The sequence below is a fragment of the Prionailurus bengalensis genome, chromosome E2 (genome assembly GCF_016509475.1).
Source record: "Prionailurus bengalensis isolate Pbe53 chromosome E2, Fcat_Pben_1.1_paternal_pri, whole genome shotgun sequence".
NCBI classification, from domain to species: Eukaryota; Metazoa; Chordata; class Mammalia; order Carnivora; family Felidae; genus Prionailurus; species Prionailurus bengalensis.
Window position 1 is genome coordinate 6,887,868 of NC_057352.1, and position 20,379 is coordinate 6,908,246.

The 20,379-nt window shown below is 42.3% G+C and overlaps 1 protein-coding gene across 2 annotated transcripts; it reads right to left on the reverse strand.

Annotated features, from left to right (window-relative positions):
* Positions 1-595: 595 nt before the first annotated feature.
* ZNF615 (zinc finger protein 615) lies at positions 596-16,301 on the reverse strand. Of its 2 annotated transcripts, none has more exons than XM_043600193.1 (5): positions 15,686-16,301; positions 9,490-9,697; positions 7,438-7,564; positions 6,847-6,939; positions 596-3,415 (listed from the first exon to the last, which is right to left on the reverse strand). In XM_043600193.1, exons 2-5 carry the CDS (start codon positions 9,505-9,507, stop codon positions 1,455-1,457), a joined length of 2,199 nt encoding a protein of 732 aa, XP_043456128.1. In that variant the 5' UTR covers positions 9,508-9,697; positions 15,686-16,301; the 3' UTR covers positions 596-1,454. The 2 variants fall into 2 exon arrangements, with proteins under 2 accessions (XP_043456128.1, XP_043456127.1); XM_043600192.1 differs by having other exon boundaries at positions 15,639-16,301.
* Positions 16,302-20,379: the final 4,078 nt, after the last annotated feature.

Genomic DNA, 20,379 nt, shown 5'->3' on the forward strand with positions numbered 1-20,379 from the left:
AATGTTCTATAAATGACAAATTTATAGAATCTCTGATGCCAGGGTTTAGGGTCAGGGAAAAGTGTCACTATGAAGGGGTGGCATGGGGAGTTTGTGTCGACAACACATTCTGAATTTTTACTGTGGTGTTGGTTACAGAAACCTACATATGTGATAAAGTTTCTTAAAACTATATATAAAAACCAAAAATGAGTGCATGTGAAAACTGGTGAGATCCAAGTAAATCCTGTGGTTAAAAGTAGTATAATAATTTCACTTTCCTCTATTTGATATTGGACTACGGTTATGTAAGGTTTTACCTTTGGAAACAGCTGGCTGAAGGGCATTTAGGAAATCTCAGAAATACTCGTTTTTGTGATTCTAAACTTATTTCAAAATTAAAACTCACATACGACGCCGAGGTAGCTCAGTCGGTTAAGCATCTGACGGTCATGACCTCACGGTTCGTGAGCTCAAACCCCGCATTGGGCTCTGCACTGATGGTACAGAGCCTGCTTGGGATTCTCTCTCTCTCTCCCTCTCTCTCTGCCCTCTCCCATCTCGGTCTCTATTTCAAAATAAATGAACTTAAAAAAAATTAGAAGTTATATAAACGTTGCATTTACATTAATTTTATAAACCACTTGATGCTGCTTATAAACTTGGTTAAACACATCCAAATATATTGAGTTACACATATGAATATATCGTTTCATTCTGAAGTAATTCAAGTATTTGGTAATAACAATTAAACTTGGAACAAAGAAATTCAAGGGTTAATTATATAATGAAACAGGCAGAGAACACTCATAGAACACTCCTGCATTGTACATATTAAAATTTAATACATGATAAGAGTAACTGCCACGATTTAAAATTGGTAACATCAATGACAAGGCAGTCAGATATATGGCTGAAGGTATCCTGTTCTCAATGTCTGAGAGGTGTATTATCTGTTATGTTTAGACATATGACAGAACTCTCCATCATTTCCCCAAGGCCTCTTTCCTTAAGTTGTCCGGTATTTTGGTAAAGTCCACCACATTGAACGTGTTCCTAAGTTATCTCTGTGTGGATTTCCTGGCAAATACGTTACTTCAAGACCGGACTATATTTATTACCATAGGAAAGTACTTCTCTAGTGTGAATTAACATCTATTGAGGTCTTAACTTCTGGGCAAAGGCTTTCCTAGTCGTTCATGATCTGTGATGATCACGTAATAGGTCTTCTTCCCACCGAAGGCTTTCCTAGTCTGTCACATTCATAGAATCTATCTTAGTCAACACTTTTTAGATGTATAATGTCCTAAGATATTTTCATCAAGACTGACTGCGCGAGCAGTTTTATAAATTTTTTGTCAACGTAAAATGTGACACAACTGATCACTAAAGATAATACCATTCTTTACATTCATTCTTCATTGCAAAATATTATCTTGAGGGCCTACAACTGGCAACAGGTTTTCCCAAAGTGACTATCTGTGAATTCTCTTGTGTTTAACAAGGATTGACAAGTGGGCAAAAGTTTTCCCACAATCACTGCATCCGTAGGGCCTCTCTCCGGTATGTTTTCTTTGATGAACATTGAGCCCTGACTTGGTCGTGAAGGCTTTCCCACATTCCCTGCATTCAAATGGTTTCTCTCCCGTGTGAATTCTCTGATGGGTAATGAGATCATTTTTGCGCAAAGAAAATTTTCCACATTCGGTACATGCAAAGGAGGTTTTTCCCGTGTGAAATCTCTGATGTTGTACGAGGCAGGTCTTCTTCCGGAAGGCTTTATCACATTCGTTGCATTTGTATGGCTTCTCTCCGGTATGAGTCTGCTGATGTATACCTAGAGTACTCTTCATGGTGAAGCCCTTTCCACACTCACTGCATATATACGGTTTTTCCCCGGTATGAGTTCGCAAATGTGCAACGAGCATGCTTTTCCCAGTTAAGCCTTTGCCACACTCATTGCATACATAGGGTTTCTCTCCTGTATGAGTGCGCCTGTGCACGTTGAGATGACTCTTCTCTGTGAAGCCTTTTCCACATTCACTGCATATATAGGGCTTCTCTCCCGTGTGAGTTCGTTGATGTCCGACCAGCCGTATCTTTGCTGGAAAGCCTTTCCCACATTCACTGCATATGTAGGGTCTCTCTCCCGTATGAGTTCGCTGGTGTACAATCAGGCGGCTCTTCACGGTGAAGCCTTTCCCGCAATCACTGCATATATATGGTTTCTCTGCAGTATGAGTTCGCTGATGTACAATGAGATCACTCTTCATGGTGAAGCCTTTTCCACATACACTACACACATAGGGTTTCTCTCCCGTATGTGTTCGCTGATGTCTGATGAGCGGACTCTTCAAGGTGAAGCCTTTTCCACACTCACTGCATGTGTAGGGTTTCTCTCCCGTATGAGTTCGCTGATGTACAATGAGACAGTGCTTCATTGAAAAGCCTTTTCCACATTCACTGCATGTATACAATTTCTCTTCTGTATGAGTTTGCTGATGTGTGAGAAGACTGTTCTTCAGGGTGAAACCTTTCCCACATTCATCGCATATAAAAGGTTTCTCGCCAGTATGAATTCGATGATGTGCAACAAGACGCCTCTTCTCAATGAAGCCTTTTCCACATTCATTGCATATATATGGTTTCTCTCCTGTATGAGTTTTCTGATGCGTAGTGAGACTAAACTTTGTAGAGAAGGCTTTCTCACATAGACTGCATTCATGGGGCTTCTCTCCTGTATGAGTTCGCTGATGATAAACGAGCCGACATTTCTTGATGAACGCCTTCCCGCATTCATTACATGTATAAGGCTTCTGTCCCATATGAGTTTTCTGGTGTATGTTGAATTGTGATTTCTTAGGAAATGTTTTGTCACATTCAGTGCATTCATAATGTTTCAGTCCTGTATGAATTCTCTGATGTTCAATTAGCCTGGATTTTCTGGAGAATGCTTTCCGACACATACCGCATCCATGAGGTTTCTCTCTAGTATGAACTCTCTGATGATCAGTGAGCTGAGACACCTTGACAAAGGCTTTCCCACATTCACTGCATACATGGGCTTTCTGCGTATTTTGAGTTCTCGGTTGTTTCATGACCTGGGAATTATTATTAATGGGTTTTACACCTACAGGAAATTTATTTACACTATAAAATTGTTCGTGGTTACCATAAAGAAGGGATTTCCCATCTTCATGAAACTCAGCAGAGTTCTCCAAATTACAGCTTATACTCTGGCTTTCCAAACTTGAATTTGATTTTAAAGGTTTTTCATGTAAATCAAACATATCATAATTTTGTTTCAACAGAAAATCACTTTCACTCTGGTTAAAAATGCTTGCAAATGTATTATGTTCACAGCATTGTTCCACACTCTTCTGAATGCTTCGATTTTGTAACTGACACTGCAGGGGATCATCAACTTTCCTGATTTCTAGGAGAGAAGAGAACAATGAATCACTCTGTCATCTCTCATAATCTTAGTTTGGAATAAAACTGTTCTAAAAAGGCCTTCATGTGAAGTAGTTATTTTAAGTGACAATCCTACAGGTGGTATAATAAGAAATACATTTGGTCTCTATCCACAGTTCTTGGTACAGAGCTTCTAAATGTCCTAACGGGAGTTTCTTTTGTTATTCATAACAAGCCCTTTCAATCACAACTGAGTTTATGCTAATGAGGCGATTTAGCATAGGGTTCCTACACAACCACGAAATGGGGCTGGTACCCAGAAAGACCAATCGATTATAAGGTTGGAACTTTCAGCCCCACCCACCAAGAAAGGGAAAGGCAGGAAGAACTAGAGATTACAGCTGTACAGAAACTCTCGGGGCACCTGGGTGGCTCAGTCAGTTAAGCTCTTGACTTGACTTTGGCTCAAATCATGATCTCACAGTTTGTGATATTGAGCTCCATGTCAGGCTCTGTGCTGACAGCACGGAGCCTGCTTGGGATTCTCTCTTTCTCTCTCCCCCTCCCCTGCTCATTCTTTTTCTTTCAAAATAAATAAACTTTTTTTTTTTTTTTTTTAAAAAGCTCTATAGAAACTCTTAAATAAGATCTGATCAGCTTCTGGGTTGGTAAACACATCCGTGTGCCAGGAGGGTGGTACACCCCAGTTCCATGGAGACAGAAGCTCCTGCATTCAGAAATCCTTCATACTTTGCCCTATGTACCTCTTCATCTGGCTGTTCATCTGTATCCTTTATAAATCCTTTATTAAGCTGGCAAACACAAGTGTTTCTCTGAGTTCTGTGAGCTACTCTAGCAAATTAATTGAACCCAAAGAGGGGGACATGGGATCTACAATTTATAGCCAGATGGACAGAAGCATAGGTAACAATCTGGACTTGCAACTGACATCTGAAGTAGGGACAGACTTGTGGGACTGAACCTTCAGCTTATAGGATCTGACATTCTTTCCAGGTAGATAGTATCAGAATTGAGTTAAATCTGTAAAACATCCTGATTTTATTCTAGGTATAGACAACTGAAGCAAAGGATTAAAGAAGGCAATTGCAGTTTGTGAAACACAGTTAAAGAAGCAGTGGAGAAGTAAGAGGTAGAGGAAATCAAGATATATTTAAAGAAAAGATAAGGTTCACTGATGGGCTCAATGGGAGAAGTGGGAAGAGGTTAATGAAAGCGAGGACTCAAGGATCACTTCAGGAATTGTGTGGCTTGGCCTGCTGGACAAAATGTCTCTCACTAAAATAAGGAATATTACTGAAGTCCAGAATGAGGGGAAAATCTAGCATGCATTGTGAAACATGCATGCTAAATGTGAAGATGTGATCTTAAAATGTGAAATTACATCTTAAAATGTGAGATTTTTTTAAAAGTTGATTTATTTTGAGAGAGAGATGAGCACATGAGAGCAGGGAAGGGATAGAGAGAGGGAGAGACAGAATCCCAAGCAGGCTTTGTGTTACTGGAGGGCTCAAACTCATGAACCGTGAGATCATGACCTGAGCCAAGATCAAGAGCTGGATGCTTAACCGAGTGAGCCACACAGGCACCCCTAGATTGTTGAATTGTACACCTGAAACTAATATAACACTGTATGTTAATTATACTTGAATTAAAAAAAAAAAAATCAGACTCAAGTTCTTGAAAAATTAGTAGAAATTCCATTTGCTATCACTTTAAATTTATTTTTTATATTTATTTATTTATTTTAACATTTATTCATTTTTGAGAGAGAGACAGAGAGACAGAGACAGTGAGTGGCGGAGGGGCAGAGAGAGAGGGAGGCACAGAATCCAAAGCAGGCTCCAGGCTCCGAACTGTCAGCACAGAGCCCGACGTGGGGCTCCAATTCACGAACTGTGAGATCATGACCTGAGCCGAAGTTGGACGCTCAATCTACAGAACCACCCAGGTGCCCCATTTTGCCATCACTTTACAAATTGAAAAGTAATAATACATGGGTACATCCAGTATCAGGGTGTGACTGAATTACAATAATAATAACAACAACAACAACAACAATAATAATAATAATAATGTCAGGGAGTGCTTCAGAGCCTGGAGCCTGCTTCGGATTCTGCATCTTTCTCTCTAACCCTCCCCTGCTCGTGCTCTGTCTCTCTCTCTCTCAAAAATAAATAATAAAAATTTAAAAAAAATATGTGAAAACAAAAGCTTTAGGAAAATAAATGCAGTGATAACATCTAATAATTAAAGGAAAATCTGAATTAACAAAACCATGAAGGAAATCATTTGAAGCAGACATAACTTATGACCCAGTTTGGGCTGGCAATCATGTGGCATGTTAAAAAAGATATTTTCTTGTTAATTAAATAACCTTTGAGAGCTCAGCAAGCAGAGAACATTCAAGGTAATGCCAGGATGGGGACAATTTAAAATGTGTAGTTGTGTTGAACTCAAAGAGAACCTAAATTTTATTTTTTTTTAAGTTTATTTATTTATTTTTTGAGAAAGACAGAGACAGCACAAGCAAGGGAGAGGCAGAGACAGAGGGAGACAGAGAATCCCAAGCAGGCTCCGTGCTGCTAGCACAGAACCCGATGCTCTGTGGGTTTGAGCCCACGAAGCCGTGAGATCATGACCTGAGCCGAAACCAAGAGTTGGATGCTCAACCGACTGAGCCACCCAGGCACCTCAAGAACCTGCATTTTAAAAAAAGGATGAAGAGAAGAGGATTCCTGTGCTCACACACAGAATGGGAAGTTATGGCTGGCTGCCATGAAGAAGGGTAAAGTATATAGGATGAAAGCATGCATTAGGCAATATTGAGAGAGAAGTCAATTGACATCTTAAGAAAAAGAGAAAGAGGTTGACTCCCGGGAATGGAGGAAACTTAAGAGTGAGGAGGACTGAGAAGAAAACGAGAACAAAAGTATGGAGAACTTCAGGGGTTCCCGGGGTGGGGGTGGGGGCAAAGAACGACATAAATGCACAGCAAAAGCCAGGTTACCATGGAGACCAAGTGTCAAAGGATTAGTCAGAAGTTATGGAAGGAAATCATTATTTCCTGGTAAGCAGGCATAGTAGTGAGAAAAAAGTGGGTAAGTCAAAGTTGTTTTTTTCCAGAAAGGCCTGGAAAGTGGAATTTCACAGCAGGAGAGACACTGTCACAGTGGATGAAGATTAGAAAGTCTGAGGAAGAAGATGACTATGCAAAACAAACAAAAACAAGAAGTATATAAAGCAAACAGGGAACAGGGATCAGATCTCAAAAGAAAAAAAGGGATATATTTTCCTCGAAATTTCAACAAAGAAGAAGAGTTCCCATAGGGGAAAACAGATGTGGGGAGGGGCTGTGACAGCTGTGACGCCTTCTCTGTCTGACCAGGGTACTGCTTCTGCAGCCACCCCCCACCCTGCCAACTTCTCACTCACCGGGGCAGATTCGACTGTCGATCTCATCTTCTGTTGTCCAAAGTTCTCCTCCTTCCAACTTGGAGAGTGCATCTGGTTTGCTGGCGAGATACCCTGTTCGTGAGAAATGATAGAGGACTCAGTGGTTGGGGCACCGGGGTGGCTCAGTTGGTTCAGCGTCCGACTGTAGCTCAGCTCACGATCTCGTGGTTCACGGGGTCAAGCTCCATGTTGGGCTCTGCGCCGGCAGTGCGGAGCCTGCTTGGGACTCTCTCTCTCTCCCTTCTCTCTGCCCCTCCCTGACTCACACTTTCTCTCTCTCTCTCAAAATAAATAAATAACCTTAAAAAAAGAAAGAAAAAGAAGAAGACGACTCTATGGCCTGGGGTATATCAGGAGGGCATAATGTTACATTTTAGGGAATAAACAATGTTTCACATCTGTAAACATCAAGGCTTTTCTCTCAAGAGAGGGGACATTATATCCTCTTGTCTGAGAGAAGAAAAGGATGCGAGAATCTATCATGTCAGAGTACTAAAGAGTTAAGTAGCTGAGAAAGAAAAAAACCACTAGCAGAGCACCCTGTGAGAGACACAGGGGAGTCGTCCTCACCCACGGACACCAAGTTCCTGTAGTTCTCCAGCATCACATCCCGGTACAGGTCCTTCTGGGAGGGGGCCAGGAGCCGCCACTCCTCCCGGGAGAAGCCCACGGCCACGTCCTCAAATGTCAGGGATTCCTGTTATAACACAGTTACGTTTAATGAAATGATATTCTTTCAGTGATATGTAAAAAATGGATAAGGGAAACTATTCTGTTCATTTCACCATAAAGGAAATTGGTGGGTTTTGTTCTTTAATACATGGTGATAGAATAAGAAATCTTGTAAAATATTATGTCACTGTGCAGTCTTCTCTTCATCAAACAAAGTTGAAAATCAGAGAAAGTTTCTGTAATATGTACCATTAAATCCTCTTGCTGGTGTAAGAACATCTGTATAAATTTGAGCATCTATTTGCCAATATGGAAGTACGTAGATGAATAACACAGATTTCTAAGTTCACCATGAGCATGTGAACCAATACCAAAATCAGTGATGAAGACTGCAGATATGCTAGAATCACCAGAAAACCCATACTAATTTCAGTGGTTAATATACTAAACAAAATAAAGGAACCGTATAATGCATGTATAAAGCAAAGAGATTAATGATCAAGCAAATTTATAAAAAAAAACTACAAATATACTTATAGACACACAGATGTACATAGACAAATATATATGTATGTGTGCATATCATTAGGCAGAGTTAACACTACAATAGAAACAATGAAGAAACAGCTGCAGGAACCACGTTTTTACATTTATGAGAAGTAAGGGCAGTTAAGGCCTTTACTCACCACAACAGATCTATGACGAACAATCAAAGACCTATGTGAACTTGAAACCTATGTGTCATGAAACATTAACATTCCCTCAAGGAACTAGTCTGTTTTCTCCTCACAGTCGATGCCTGTGATACTGTGATATACTAAGACGTATATATTTGGTATTCATCTCCAGTTCCTAGCACAAAGCTCCTAAAGCCTTTAGAAGGGCTTGCGGTGGGAGGGGCACCTTGTGTTATTTGTAACAAGCCCCTTTCAACCATACCCGAATTTATATTAACGAGGTAACTCTGGTGGGCCCCTAGATACCCTGAGGATGTGGCTGGTTCCTATGAGAACCAAGCTATTGATTAGAGGGCTGGAAGTGTCAGCCCTACCCCAGGGTAGGAAGGGGAGAGGAACTGGAGATTGAGATAATCACTAAATGGCCAGTGATTTCATCAATCGCCTCTACATAATGAAACTTCCATAAAAAACACTAAACTACAGGGCTGGGGTGCTTCCATGTTGGTTAACACATCAAGGTGCTGGGAGGGTGGCTTGCTTGGAGATGGCATGGAAGGTCCTCGCCCCTTCTCCCATACCTTGCTCTATGCTTCTCTTCCATTTGGTTGTTCCCATCATGTAGCCTTTATAATAAACTGGTAAATGTGAAGTAAAGTGTTTTCCTGAGTTATGTGAGCCACTGGAGTGAATTCTCGAACCCAAGGAAGGGATTGTGGGAACTCCCCATTTGTAGCCAAGTCAGAAGTATGGGTACCCTGGGCACCTAATGCTTGGCATCTGTAATGAGGTCATTCTTGTGGGACTGAGCCCTATAAACTTGTGGAGTACGATAGTAACTCCAGGTAGTTAGCGTCAAGATTGAATCAAATTGTACACAGTGGTGTCTAGAGAGTTGAGGAACTGGTCGCTGGTATGAAAAAATTCACATGTTTGGTATCAGAAGTGTTGGCAGTAGAAACAGATCACAGTAACTAATGCCTACCATGTAACTTACCAAGATTCTCTTATGATGGCTGTCAGAGATATATGCAACATTGACAGGTATCGTGACCTATAGGGTCTTGCACAATCACATATATTCCAACAAGAGCCACAAAGTATGAATCCTATGAAAAATATGTTCCTGATCCTACTTGGCCCAGATTTCTCCAGATCCTGCTATTCTCAATTCATACTTTTTTGTTTAATTGCACTGATTTTTTTTTTTCTACAGGCCTCTACAAATCCATTGGGGGAGGGGGAGGAAAGAATAAAAGAAACCAAAAGTCACCTGGGCCTGGATCATCATCTTCTGATTTTGGGAAATGGCTGCTAACTGGGATGCTCTGTCTTTAGCTCTTCTGGATCAGCTCTAAATTTCTGTTCAAAAATTTCAGTCTCCAGTCAAAGGTTTCCCCAGAAATGCTGATGCCTAAGTCTTGGAATCATCTCCTTTTTCCCTGGATTCCTCTTGTCCCTGGGGAGCCAGCACCTACAGGCTGAAAAGCAAATTACTCTGAGCGGCACAATCTCTTTAGGCCCAAATATTGTCACTGTCGCTATGCATTCACCTTAAACCAAGGCCCCCAAAGACCTGTCTTTTTGAAAAGAGAGGGAAAAAAACCACAAGATGAAGGGGCGGACCTACGCTGGCCGACCACGCCTCCTCCCCTTGAGTAACAGGACTCCGACCCTTCCCTAGCCAATCGGCCAAGGCGACGACCCTTCCCCAGCCAATCGGCTGAGGCCACAGCCATTACCTCACCAACTGCCCCTAGACCCCAATAAAACCTTTGTGCTTTTGAAACTGGCTCTCTCTCCCCCCGGTATCTCACCGCTGTGTTGGTGCAGGTAGGGGATTGAGCTTGAGCTAGCTCGAATAAAGGCTCTTTTGCTTTTGCATCAGACTCGGCTCCCTGGTGGTCTTTGGGGATCACGAACTCTGGGCATAACAAAGAGACTCTTCGTGATGGAGAAGAAACTGAGGAGTGATGGAGGGAGGTGGGTGGGGGATGGGCTAGATGGGTGCTGGGTGCTAAGGAGGGCACTTGGGATGAGCACTGGGTGTTGTATGTTTAACCAACTGAGCCACACAGGCGCCCCCCATTGGCTGTGGTATGCAAGTGATGAATCACTGAATTCTACTCCTTGAAACCAATATTGCACAGTGTGTTAACTAAAATTTAAAAATTAAAAAAAAAATCGGTGTTTTTATTAAGTGCTCTGGGCCAAGTGGCAGGGGCCTCCTCAGGCACATCATTTTTAGGAAAGAGGACACACAGACAGTAAGAGATACACATTTTTCTCTTAAATCATGCATGTCCATCTACCTCTGCAAAAGTCTTTTTACATCCTAGGGGACATACACTTTGATTTTGAGAACATCATGCTAACAAGCAAATAATAACACATTGTCTTCATAATTTCTCATTGCCATCCAGTTCTTCATACTCTGTAGAGTATTAGAAGTATAAACCTGTATAGGATAGTTGGCAAAAACTTTCTTTAGAAATAGAACTGAGGGGCGCCTGGGTGGCGCAGTCGGTTAAGCGTCCGACTTCAGCCAGGTAACGATCTCGCGGTCTGCGAGTTCGAGCCCCGCGTCAGGCTCTGGGCTGATGGCTCAGAGCCTGGAGCCTGTTTCCGAGTCTGTGTCTCCCTCTCTCTCTGCCCCTCCCCCGTTCATGCTCTGTCTCTCTCTGTCCCAAAAATAAATAAACGTTGAAAAAAAAAAATTTAGAAATAGAACTGAATTTTCAGGCGAAAGCACACAGTATTCTTCATCAGAAGACCTGTGTTACAGCAAATAAGAAGGTTCTTCAAGCAAAAGGAAAGGATCTTCCAATGTAAGCAGAGGAGCAAGGAGCCAAGAGAAATAAAACTGGTAAATAAGAGTTGAAGTCTAAATCAGTACCAACTGGAAATATAACAATGATCATCTCTCAGAAGGTTTTAAAAACATGAAGAGTTAAGATATTCCATGACAGGGGCACCTGGGTGGCTCAGTCAGTTAAGTGTCAGACTTTGGCTAAGGTCATGATCTCGAGTTTCATGGGTTCGGGCCCCACGTCGGGTTCTGTGCTGACAGCTCAGAGCCTGGAGTGCTTAGGATTCTGTGTCTCCCTCTCTCTGTATGCCCCTCCCCCGTTCACACTCTGTATCTCTCTCTCTCTCTCTCTTTCAAAAATAAACGTTAAAAAATATTAATAATAAAATAAAATAAAGTAAAAAATAAAGTATTCCATGGCAGCATATAACATAGAAGTGGTGAATGAAAAACTGTTCTAAAATCTCTGTATAGACAGAGAAGAATATAAAAGTACTAATTACCGGGGCGCCTGGGTGGCGCAGTCGGTTAAGCGTCCGACTTCAGCCAGGTCACGATCTCGCGGTCCGTGAGTTCGAGCCCCGTGTCAGGCTCTGGGCTGATGGCTCGGAGCCTGGAGCCTGTTTCCGATTCTGTGTCTCCCTCTCTCTCCGCCCCTCCCCCGTTCATGCTCTGTCTCTCTCTGTCCCAAAAATAAATAAAAAACGTTGAAAAAAAATTTAAAAAAAAAGTACTAATTACCGTAATACTTTGACAAATACAAACTGTATGTTATTTTGCAATCTCTAGTGTGAATAAAACTAATATATATATTTTTAAACATACATAACTACATGTTAAAAGAGAAAAAAATATAATGCACATGGCTTCTGTAGCAACTACTCAACTATACTACTATAGCTCAAAAGCAGTCATATTAAAAAAAAAAAAAATAGGTGTGGCTGAGTTCCCATAAGACTTTATTAACAAAAACAGGCACTGGCCCAGATTCAGTTCATGGGCTCTACCTGCCCAACTCCAAATGAGAACACAAAAGCCACATAATCATCTAAATCAAGGGTCAGTAACACAGGGCCTAGACCACTTGTTTTTGTAAATAGTTTTATGGGAATACAGTCAGATCCACTTGTTGACCATTCTCTCAGGCTTTCACACTCTATCTACAAAGGTAGAGTTGAGAATTTACATCTGAAAACATTACCCAGTACAACAAAACTTTGAAAAAATAATCAAAGATGACTTTTGAATATAGAAAGAGGCAAATCATCATTATTCACCTAACACATCTGTGTACATCTTTAGTCAGGTGGCTGGCTACAACATTTAAATAGAAAAATTCTAGGGGCGCCTAGGTGGCTCAGTTGGTTAAGCGACTGACCCTCGATCTCAGCTCAGGTCATGATCTTGAGGTTGGTGAGTTCAAGCCCGGAGTAGGGCTCTGTGCTGACAGTGCAGAGCCTGCTTGGAATTCTCTTGCCTACTCTTTCTGCCCCTACCCCACTTGCTTGCTCTCCTCTCTCAAAATAAATAAGTAAACTTAAAAAAAAAATTATTTTTAATTCTAGGCGCGCCTCAGTGGCTCAGTCGGTTGGGCGCCTTGACTCTTGATTTCAGCCCACGTCATGATCCCAGTGTCTTAGGATCATGCCCTGTGTCAGGCTCTGTGCTGAGCATGGAGCCTGCTTAGGATTCTCTCTCTCAATGTCTCTCTCTCTCTCTCTCTTTCCCCCTCAGCCCTGTTCCCCCACTCACACTCTATCTAAATATTAAAAAAAAAAAAAAATCTAGACCATTTTAAAGCATACACAGGTCAAGGTCAGTATTAAAGAGCAGGACATTTCATGGGAATAATTTAACATTTTAAAAATTTATTTATTTATATATTCATTCATTCATTCATTCATCCATCCATCCATTCATTCATTCATTCTTAGAGAGGAAAGCCCGAGCAGAGAAGAGGGGAAAAGGGAGGGAGAGAATCTTAAGCAGGCTCCACACGCAGCACAAGCCTGACTGGGGCTTAACACAGAGTCAGATGCGGCTGCTCAACTGACTTGGCCACCCAACCACACCTAACATTCACTTAAAACAGGCAATAAAAGTATCACCAGTAACTGAAAAATCCACTTCTAAGAACTTCTGAAAAGAAATACTGACAACAGTGTAATATTTGAGAGGTCATTTTTAGTTCCTCACTATATGTTTTCATAAGAGCACTTATGTTTTTTGTTTTTTTTTAATTTTTTTTTTCAACGTTTATTTATTTTTGGGACAGAGAGAGACAGAGCATGAACGGGGGAGGGGCAGAGAGAGAGGGAGACACAGAATCGGAAACAGGCTCCAGGCTCTGAGCCATCAGCCCAGAGCCCGACGCGGGGCTCGAACTCACGGACTGCGAGATCGTGACCTGGCTGAAGTCGGACACTTAACCGACTGCGCCACCCAGGCGCCCCAAGAGCACTTATGTTTTAAGTCAGAAAATTATTGGCATTCTACATTTAAATTGCTGTTGCTAGATCATTAATGTAAGTTCACAAGTTTACTTTAAAAAAGAGACAGAGAAGTAAGGAAGGAGGTAGGGAGAGAGAAAATGAGTTACACATACAAATTTTACACAGCACAAAACCATAGATATGGGGAAATTATCAGCCTTTTTACTCAAATACACTCGGCTCCTGCCATCACAGACCACAATTTTAGGTATTTTACTATACTTATCTTCAAAACAACCCTGAGGGAGAGAGTTTAACTTCTCTTTTTGCCAAGTGGGAAAGAGACACAGGTCACACCCGTCACACAATGGAATTGAAAAATCAGATTAATTTCGTTCCCAAATTCACTTTCATTCCACTACACAACAGGCCAAGACAATTTGTAAATAAAATCTCTGTTCATTAAGTAAACAAAGGAAACAAGTGAAAAGCTATTGGAACGCTATTAATCATGTAATTGCAGAGGCATTTAGAGTACTGGCAGTGATCTGCAACTGTCTTTAAAATGCACCAAACCTGGGGCACCTGGGTGGCTCAGTCGGCTAAGCGTCCGACTTGGGCTCAGGTCATGACCTCACGGTCTGTGAGTTCGAGCCCCGACTCGGGCTCTGTGCTGACAGCTCGGAGCCTGGATCCTGCTTCTGATTCTGTGTCTCCCTCTCTCTCTGCCCCTCCCCCACTAGTGCTCTGTCTCTCTCTCAAAAATAGATAAACATTAAAAATAAATAAATAAAATGCACCAAAACCAACTAGAAGACTGATTCATGAAAAGAAGATGGATAGAGGCTCAGGTAACTAACTAGTAGAGCTAGTCTAGTCCGAAGTTAATGGTAAAATCTAGGTGGTAGGTATATGAATAGTTACTTTAAAATTCTTTCAGTATGTCTGTATGTGTGAAAATTTTCTACACTAAAATGTTGGGTGGAGAGAAAGATACTGTAATAAGAATTTAGTAGGGTGGCCAAGTAGCAAATAAATATTTACAGTTAATTGATCTTTTGCATTATAGAAAATGATAAGGAAAAGGGAGTCAGAAAGTAATAACACGCTTACAACTGCAATAAAAATAAACAGTTTATATTGGAAACGAAAGGCTGGGGAACAAATCCAAGGGTATAAATGCATAATCATAAACTGTCCCCCGAATGATACCTAAACATCTCAAACATTTCATCTCTATATAGATTATACATAAGCAAATGCTTAATACGAATCCACTCACAATATCACCGGTTCACACATTAAAAATAATTTGTAAGTGTTTATTATATGAAATAAGGCCAAGGAGAAAATCACAGTACCATTTACACAATTTATCTGAATTACAAATATTAAGCACATAATCTAAAAGCCTCAAATTGAAATCTACCAAAATTTTGACAAGGATTATCCCTTGTGGACGGAACGTACAGTGTGATAAGAGATTTTACTTGTGTCAGAATCTGAAAAGAAATATCCAAGAAGAATGTGCAAGGAACCTCGGAGGACAAAAGAGAAAAGGCGGCAACTTCAACATAAAACTGCTATTAGATAGGCTGGCTCGTTCATCTCGGCAAAAACTTTCATTCCTGAGAGTCCGAGGGTACGAAGTGGCGCCGGCTGCCAAAAAACCAGAGCTGAAAAAAGGACCCGGGGCTAAAGGGCAGAAGCGGGGACGCACACCCGCTGTCGTTGGCGGCGGCCCAGGCCCGAGCTCCGCACGCCGCGGCCAAGCCCCCCGCATCCAGGCGCAGCCCACGTTCCCACCCGTACCCCCGACGCACCCGGCGGCCCCCGCGTGAGCTCCACGGACCCCGACCCGTGAGCCCCGAAACAGCTTGTCTTTGAGCCCGAACAAAACCCGCTCCACTTGCAGCTGACCGCCACCACCCTCCCGCTCGCAATCTCTGAGCCCCAGCGAGTAAACGGCGCCCAAATGTGCCCTCTGCACCCGGTCGCTGTTCCCGAGAAATCTTTACCCAAGAACTACGAGAGCACCTCCTGACCGAGACCACGGGCACCGCAAGCGCACACCCTAACACGGAAGAACACCCACCCACGGTCTCCTCCCGCAAGAATTCCACCCACACCACCCCAGGCAGACGCCGACGAACCGTCCCCGGCCACAGTCCGCGAACGCACCTGATTCTCGCCACACACCACTGCGACCGACCGGCACCTGAACTTACTTCGCTGAACTTCGTCCGCGTCCCTCAGCACCGCGGGGCTGCGGCCAACAAGGGTCTCAAGCATTTCTAGAGAAAAGACAACTGGACCCCGGCTTTGCCGCTGCGGCAACATGGCCGCACCCTGGCCATGCCCCGTGGGGGCAGCCATCTTGGGTCTCGGCCCTACGGGGCGCCAAGAGCCCGATTCCGCGCCCGCCGGCAGGGGCGGCTGGGAAAGTGAAAGGGCCCGTCAGTCTGGGCAGAAACGCACAGGTAGGAGGAGCAAAGCTGGAGCTTACGCCGGGCAGAAAACGGTGCGGGGAAAATCCCTTTCAGCGAGCGGACTGGAAAATTAAAATTAGGACACGGCTCGGTTGGCGTGATCCTGTTAACAGGAAGTGGAGGTATTTGTACAGCACAGAACTCACAGAAGCCTCCTCGGGGGAGTTTCCAGCAGAAATGGGTTTGAAGCGACTTTTGGACGGAGAACAACGTTCGCAGAAGCTCTGAGGGCACAGGGATGACGGTCACTGATTAGGAAAGAAAACCGCTGGAACGCGCCAGTTAGGCGTGGGCAAGAGTAATGGGGTGGGAAGGCCACTAAGGCCAGCGAAAGTGAGAGAAGATCAGTGCCCAGGGAAGGGCGGAGGCTAGGCTGCACACAGAGCTTTTCCTGGGTCCAGAGAGGAAGGCAGGGCTCTGAGGACCAGTGGCCAGGAATAGGCAACTGTGACAGCTTGCACAAGAATAAAAGTTGTGTAAAAAAAAAAAAAATGTTATACCACATGTGTCAATTGCGAAAAGCATCAACAGTCACAGCAATAAAAATCCTAAATTTGGATCCAACTGAACCTGTCATATATATTGGAAGAATGGAGGGAAAGGACAGGAAAGGCCTGAGTGTGTGTGTGTGTGTGTGTGTGTGTGTGTGTGTGTGTGTGTGTAAGAGAAACCGCCAAACTTTTCCAGAGTCAGTGTGCCAGTTTCCATTCCTATGATCAATACATGAGATCCACTCTTCCACACCCTATTACAAAAGGAATAAGAGAAAGGCCAACCTAATTTTTTATATAACTAAATAACAAACAGGCCATTTACTTTTAAAAGTCGCAAGTACTCATAACAAGTTTTAAAATGCATCTAATATTCAAATAAATGCAAAATAAACATAAAACAAAAACATTTTAAACCTTAACATTCATGATGAGCAACATTCACAGTGGCGAGGCCATGTGGATAAAGGCACTCTTATGCTAAGCCTAAGTTTTATTTTTTCTCATCTGCTTAGTAGGTAACTGTTGTCCACCATGTACAGCTTTGAATGAATTGAGGTTATTATCATGCTTATCACAGTTCTAAGTTTAAAAGATGCACACCACATTTAATAAGTTTTAGGTATTTGGTATGTTTAGGACGACAGGCTTCAGACCAGAGTATGTAAATTAGTAAAATGTTTTTTTTTTATTAAAAATTTTTTTTTCAACGTTTATTTATTTTTGGGACAGAGAGGGACAGAGCATGAACGGGGGAGGGGCAGAGAGAGAGGGAGACACAGCATCGGAAACAGGCTCCAGGCTCCGAGCCATCAGCCCAGAGCCCGACGCCGGGCTCCAACTCACGGACCGCAAGATCGTGACCTGGCTGAAGTCGGACGCTTAACCGACTGCGCCACCCAGGCGCCCCTAAAATGTTTTTAGAGTACAATCTGCAATTATCCAATTTAAGCTTTTCATTCTCCTTGAGCCAGGGATTAATATTAAGAATTGATTCAGTAGAAATTAATCTTTTTGAGAACAAACATGTACAAGGATATTTATGGTATAAATTTTGACAAATGTAAGGAAATAAACACTCTTGTGATTCTTAAATTTACTCTTGCACACTGAGTGGCTCAGTCGGTTAAACGTCCAACTCTTGATTTTGGCTCAGGTCAATCTCACAGTTCATGAGTTCGAGTCCCACATCCGGCTCTGCACTGACAGTTCAGAGCTTGCTTGGGATTTTCTTTCTCCCTCTCTCTCTGCCCCTCGCTTGCTTGTTCTCTCAAAAATAAACAATTTTTAATTTAAAAAAATAAATTTATCCTTCCATCTCTATATTCACACTTTTGGATAGCATCCCCTCCTAGGGACTGTGACTAATGTGTCCAATAAGACAGTAACAAACAGGACAGAACCAGACTTGCTCAGTGAGGTATGGTATATGGTTCTCTTGAAGCTCCTCTAACACATTATACTAGAGCCCAGGCTAGCCTCTTGCAGCATGAGATTGTGAATGACCCCATCCATTCCAGTGACACTTAGACGTGTAAAAAAAAAAAAAAAAAAAAAGCCACCTAGCTTGTGCAGCCCCAGTCCAGACAGCACACACTAGACAATCCAACCCTAGACCCACACAACAGAATTGGTAAATGTTTGTCTTTAGACATTAACTTTTAGGAAAGTAATTTTGTAATGCAGTCAAAAGAAACGAATACCAGTATGAATGTACACCAGTAGGTGATTTGTTAAATCAGAGATGTCTCTTCATGAACAACCTACAGACATACTGTAAACTGGTGTAGCCACTATGAAACAGTACGGAGGTTCCTCAAAAAATTAAAAACAAAACTACAATATGATCCACCAATTCTCCTGTATCCACTCAAATGGAATGAAGTCACTGTTTCAGAAACACAGCCGTACCCCCACGTTCACCGCAGTATTGTTTACAATAGCCATGCATCAAAACCTAAGTGTCCTATACAAACGAATGGATTTAAAAAATGTGGTACAGGGGCGCCTGGGTGGCGCAGTCGGTTAAGTGTCCGACTTCAGCCAGGTCACGATCTCGCAGTCCGGGAGTTCGAGCCCCGCGTCAGGCTCTGGGCTGATGGCTCAGAGCCTGGAGCCTGTTTCCGATTCTGTGTCTCCCTCTCTCTCTGCCCCTCCCCCGTTCATGCTCTGTCTCTCTCTGTCCCAAAAATAAATAAACGTTGAAAAAAAATTTTTTTAAAAATGTGGTACAGGGGCGCCTGGGTGGCTCAGTCGGTTAAGCGTCCGACTTCAGCTCAGGTCATGATCTTGCGGTCCGTGAGTTCGAGCCCCGCGACGGGCTCTGGGCTGATGGCTCAGAGCCTGGAGCCTGCTTCCGATTCTGTGTCTCCCTCTCTCTCTGCCCCTCCCCCGTTCATACTCTGTGTCTCTCTCTGTCTTAAAAATAAATAAACGTTAAAAAAAATTTAAAAAAAATGTGGTACAGACACACACACACACACACACACAATTGAATATTCAGCCATAAAAAAGAAAACCGTGGGGCACCTGGGTGGCTCAGTTGGTTAAGCATCCAGCTCTTGGCTTCAGCTCAGGTCACAATATCACGGTTTGTGAGGCTGAGCCCCGTGTTGAGCTCTGCACTGACAGCGTGGAGCCTGCTTGGGATTCTCTCTTTCTCCCTCTCTCTGACCTGCCCCCAATTGTGCCCTCTCAAAATAAATAAACTTAAAAAAAAAAAAAAAAGAAAAGAAGAAAATCCTGTCATATATGACTCATGAATAGATCCTAAGGGTATTATGCTGAGTGAAATAAATCAGAGAAAGACAAATAGTGTATGATCTTATTTATATATGGAATCTAAAAAAAAAACCAAACTCCTAGATACAGAAAAAAATTTGGTTGTGACAGGCAGGGGTGGGGGTGGGATGTGGATGAAATGGGTGAAGGTGATCAAAAGGTACAAACTTCCAGTTATAAGATAAATAAGTCTGTAATAATAGTAGTAATGATGTGTGGAATATCGTTAGCCATTAGGGAGACCCAAGTTAAGCTCCAGATCGGTTACTACTATATACCTAATAAAATGGTTAATGTAAAATATAACGACAATACCAAGTGCTGGTGAGGATGGAGAGCGACTGAGTCTCTCCTACGCTGCTGGTGGAATGGCTAAAATAAAATCTACAGCTGACCCTTGAGCAACGTGGGGTTGAATTGCATGGGTTCACTTATATGCAGGGTTTTTTTTTTAATTTTTACAGTAAAGCACTGTAAATGTACTTTCTCTTCCTTGTTTTTGTTTTTCTTAGGCTTTGTAAATTTTTTAACATTCCAATATAATTAACATACAGTGTTATACTAATTTTAGGTGTACAATACAGTGATTCAACAATTCTATAAATTACTCAGTGCTCACCATGACAAGTGTACTCTTAATCCCCATGTTTTTACCCATTCCCCTACCCACCTCCCCTCCTAGTAACCCTCAGATTGTTCTCTATATTTAACAGTCTGGTTTTTTGGTCTTTTTTTTTTTTTTTTTTGCTTTATTCATTTGTTTCTTTAATTCCATGTATGAGTGAAATCATATGGTATTTTTCTTTCTTCCCCAAAAGTCTGATTTTAACATTCTTTTCTATAGCTTACTTTAAGAATACAGTATGTAATACATATAATATACAAAATATGTGTTAAGCAACTATTTATGTTATTGGCAAGGCTCCCGATCAACAGTTGGCTATTAGCAGTTAAGTTATATGTGGATTTTCAACTGCGTGGGGGTCAGTGCCCCTAACCCCTACATTATTCAAGGCCAAGTATACTGAATGCCCAGTGCTGGAGAGGATGTGGAACAGTATTTCATACACTGCTGGTGAGAATGTAAAAGAGCACAGGGACATTGGAAGAGACTAGTTTCTTAAAAGGCTAAACACAACTTACCATACATTCCAACAATCA

Bases quoted from the DNA above. Each gene is read 5' to 3' on its own strand.
- ZNF615 (XM_043600193.1), bottom strand. The intron at 6,940-7,437 runs GTGAGGACGACT...TCTCACGAACAG, and splicing joins CAGGAACTTGGTGTCCGTGG to GGTATCTCGCCAGCAAACCA. The intron at 3,416-6,846 runs GTGAGTGAGAAG...CTTCTCTCCTAG, and splicing joins CGACAGTCGAATCTGCCCCG to AAATCAGGAAAGTTGATGAT.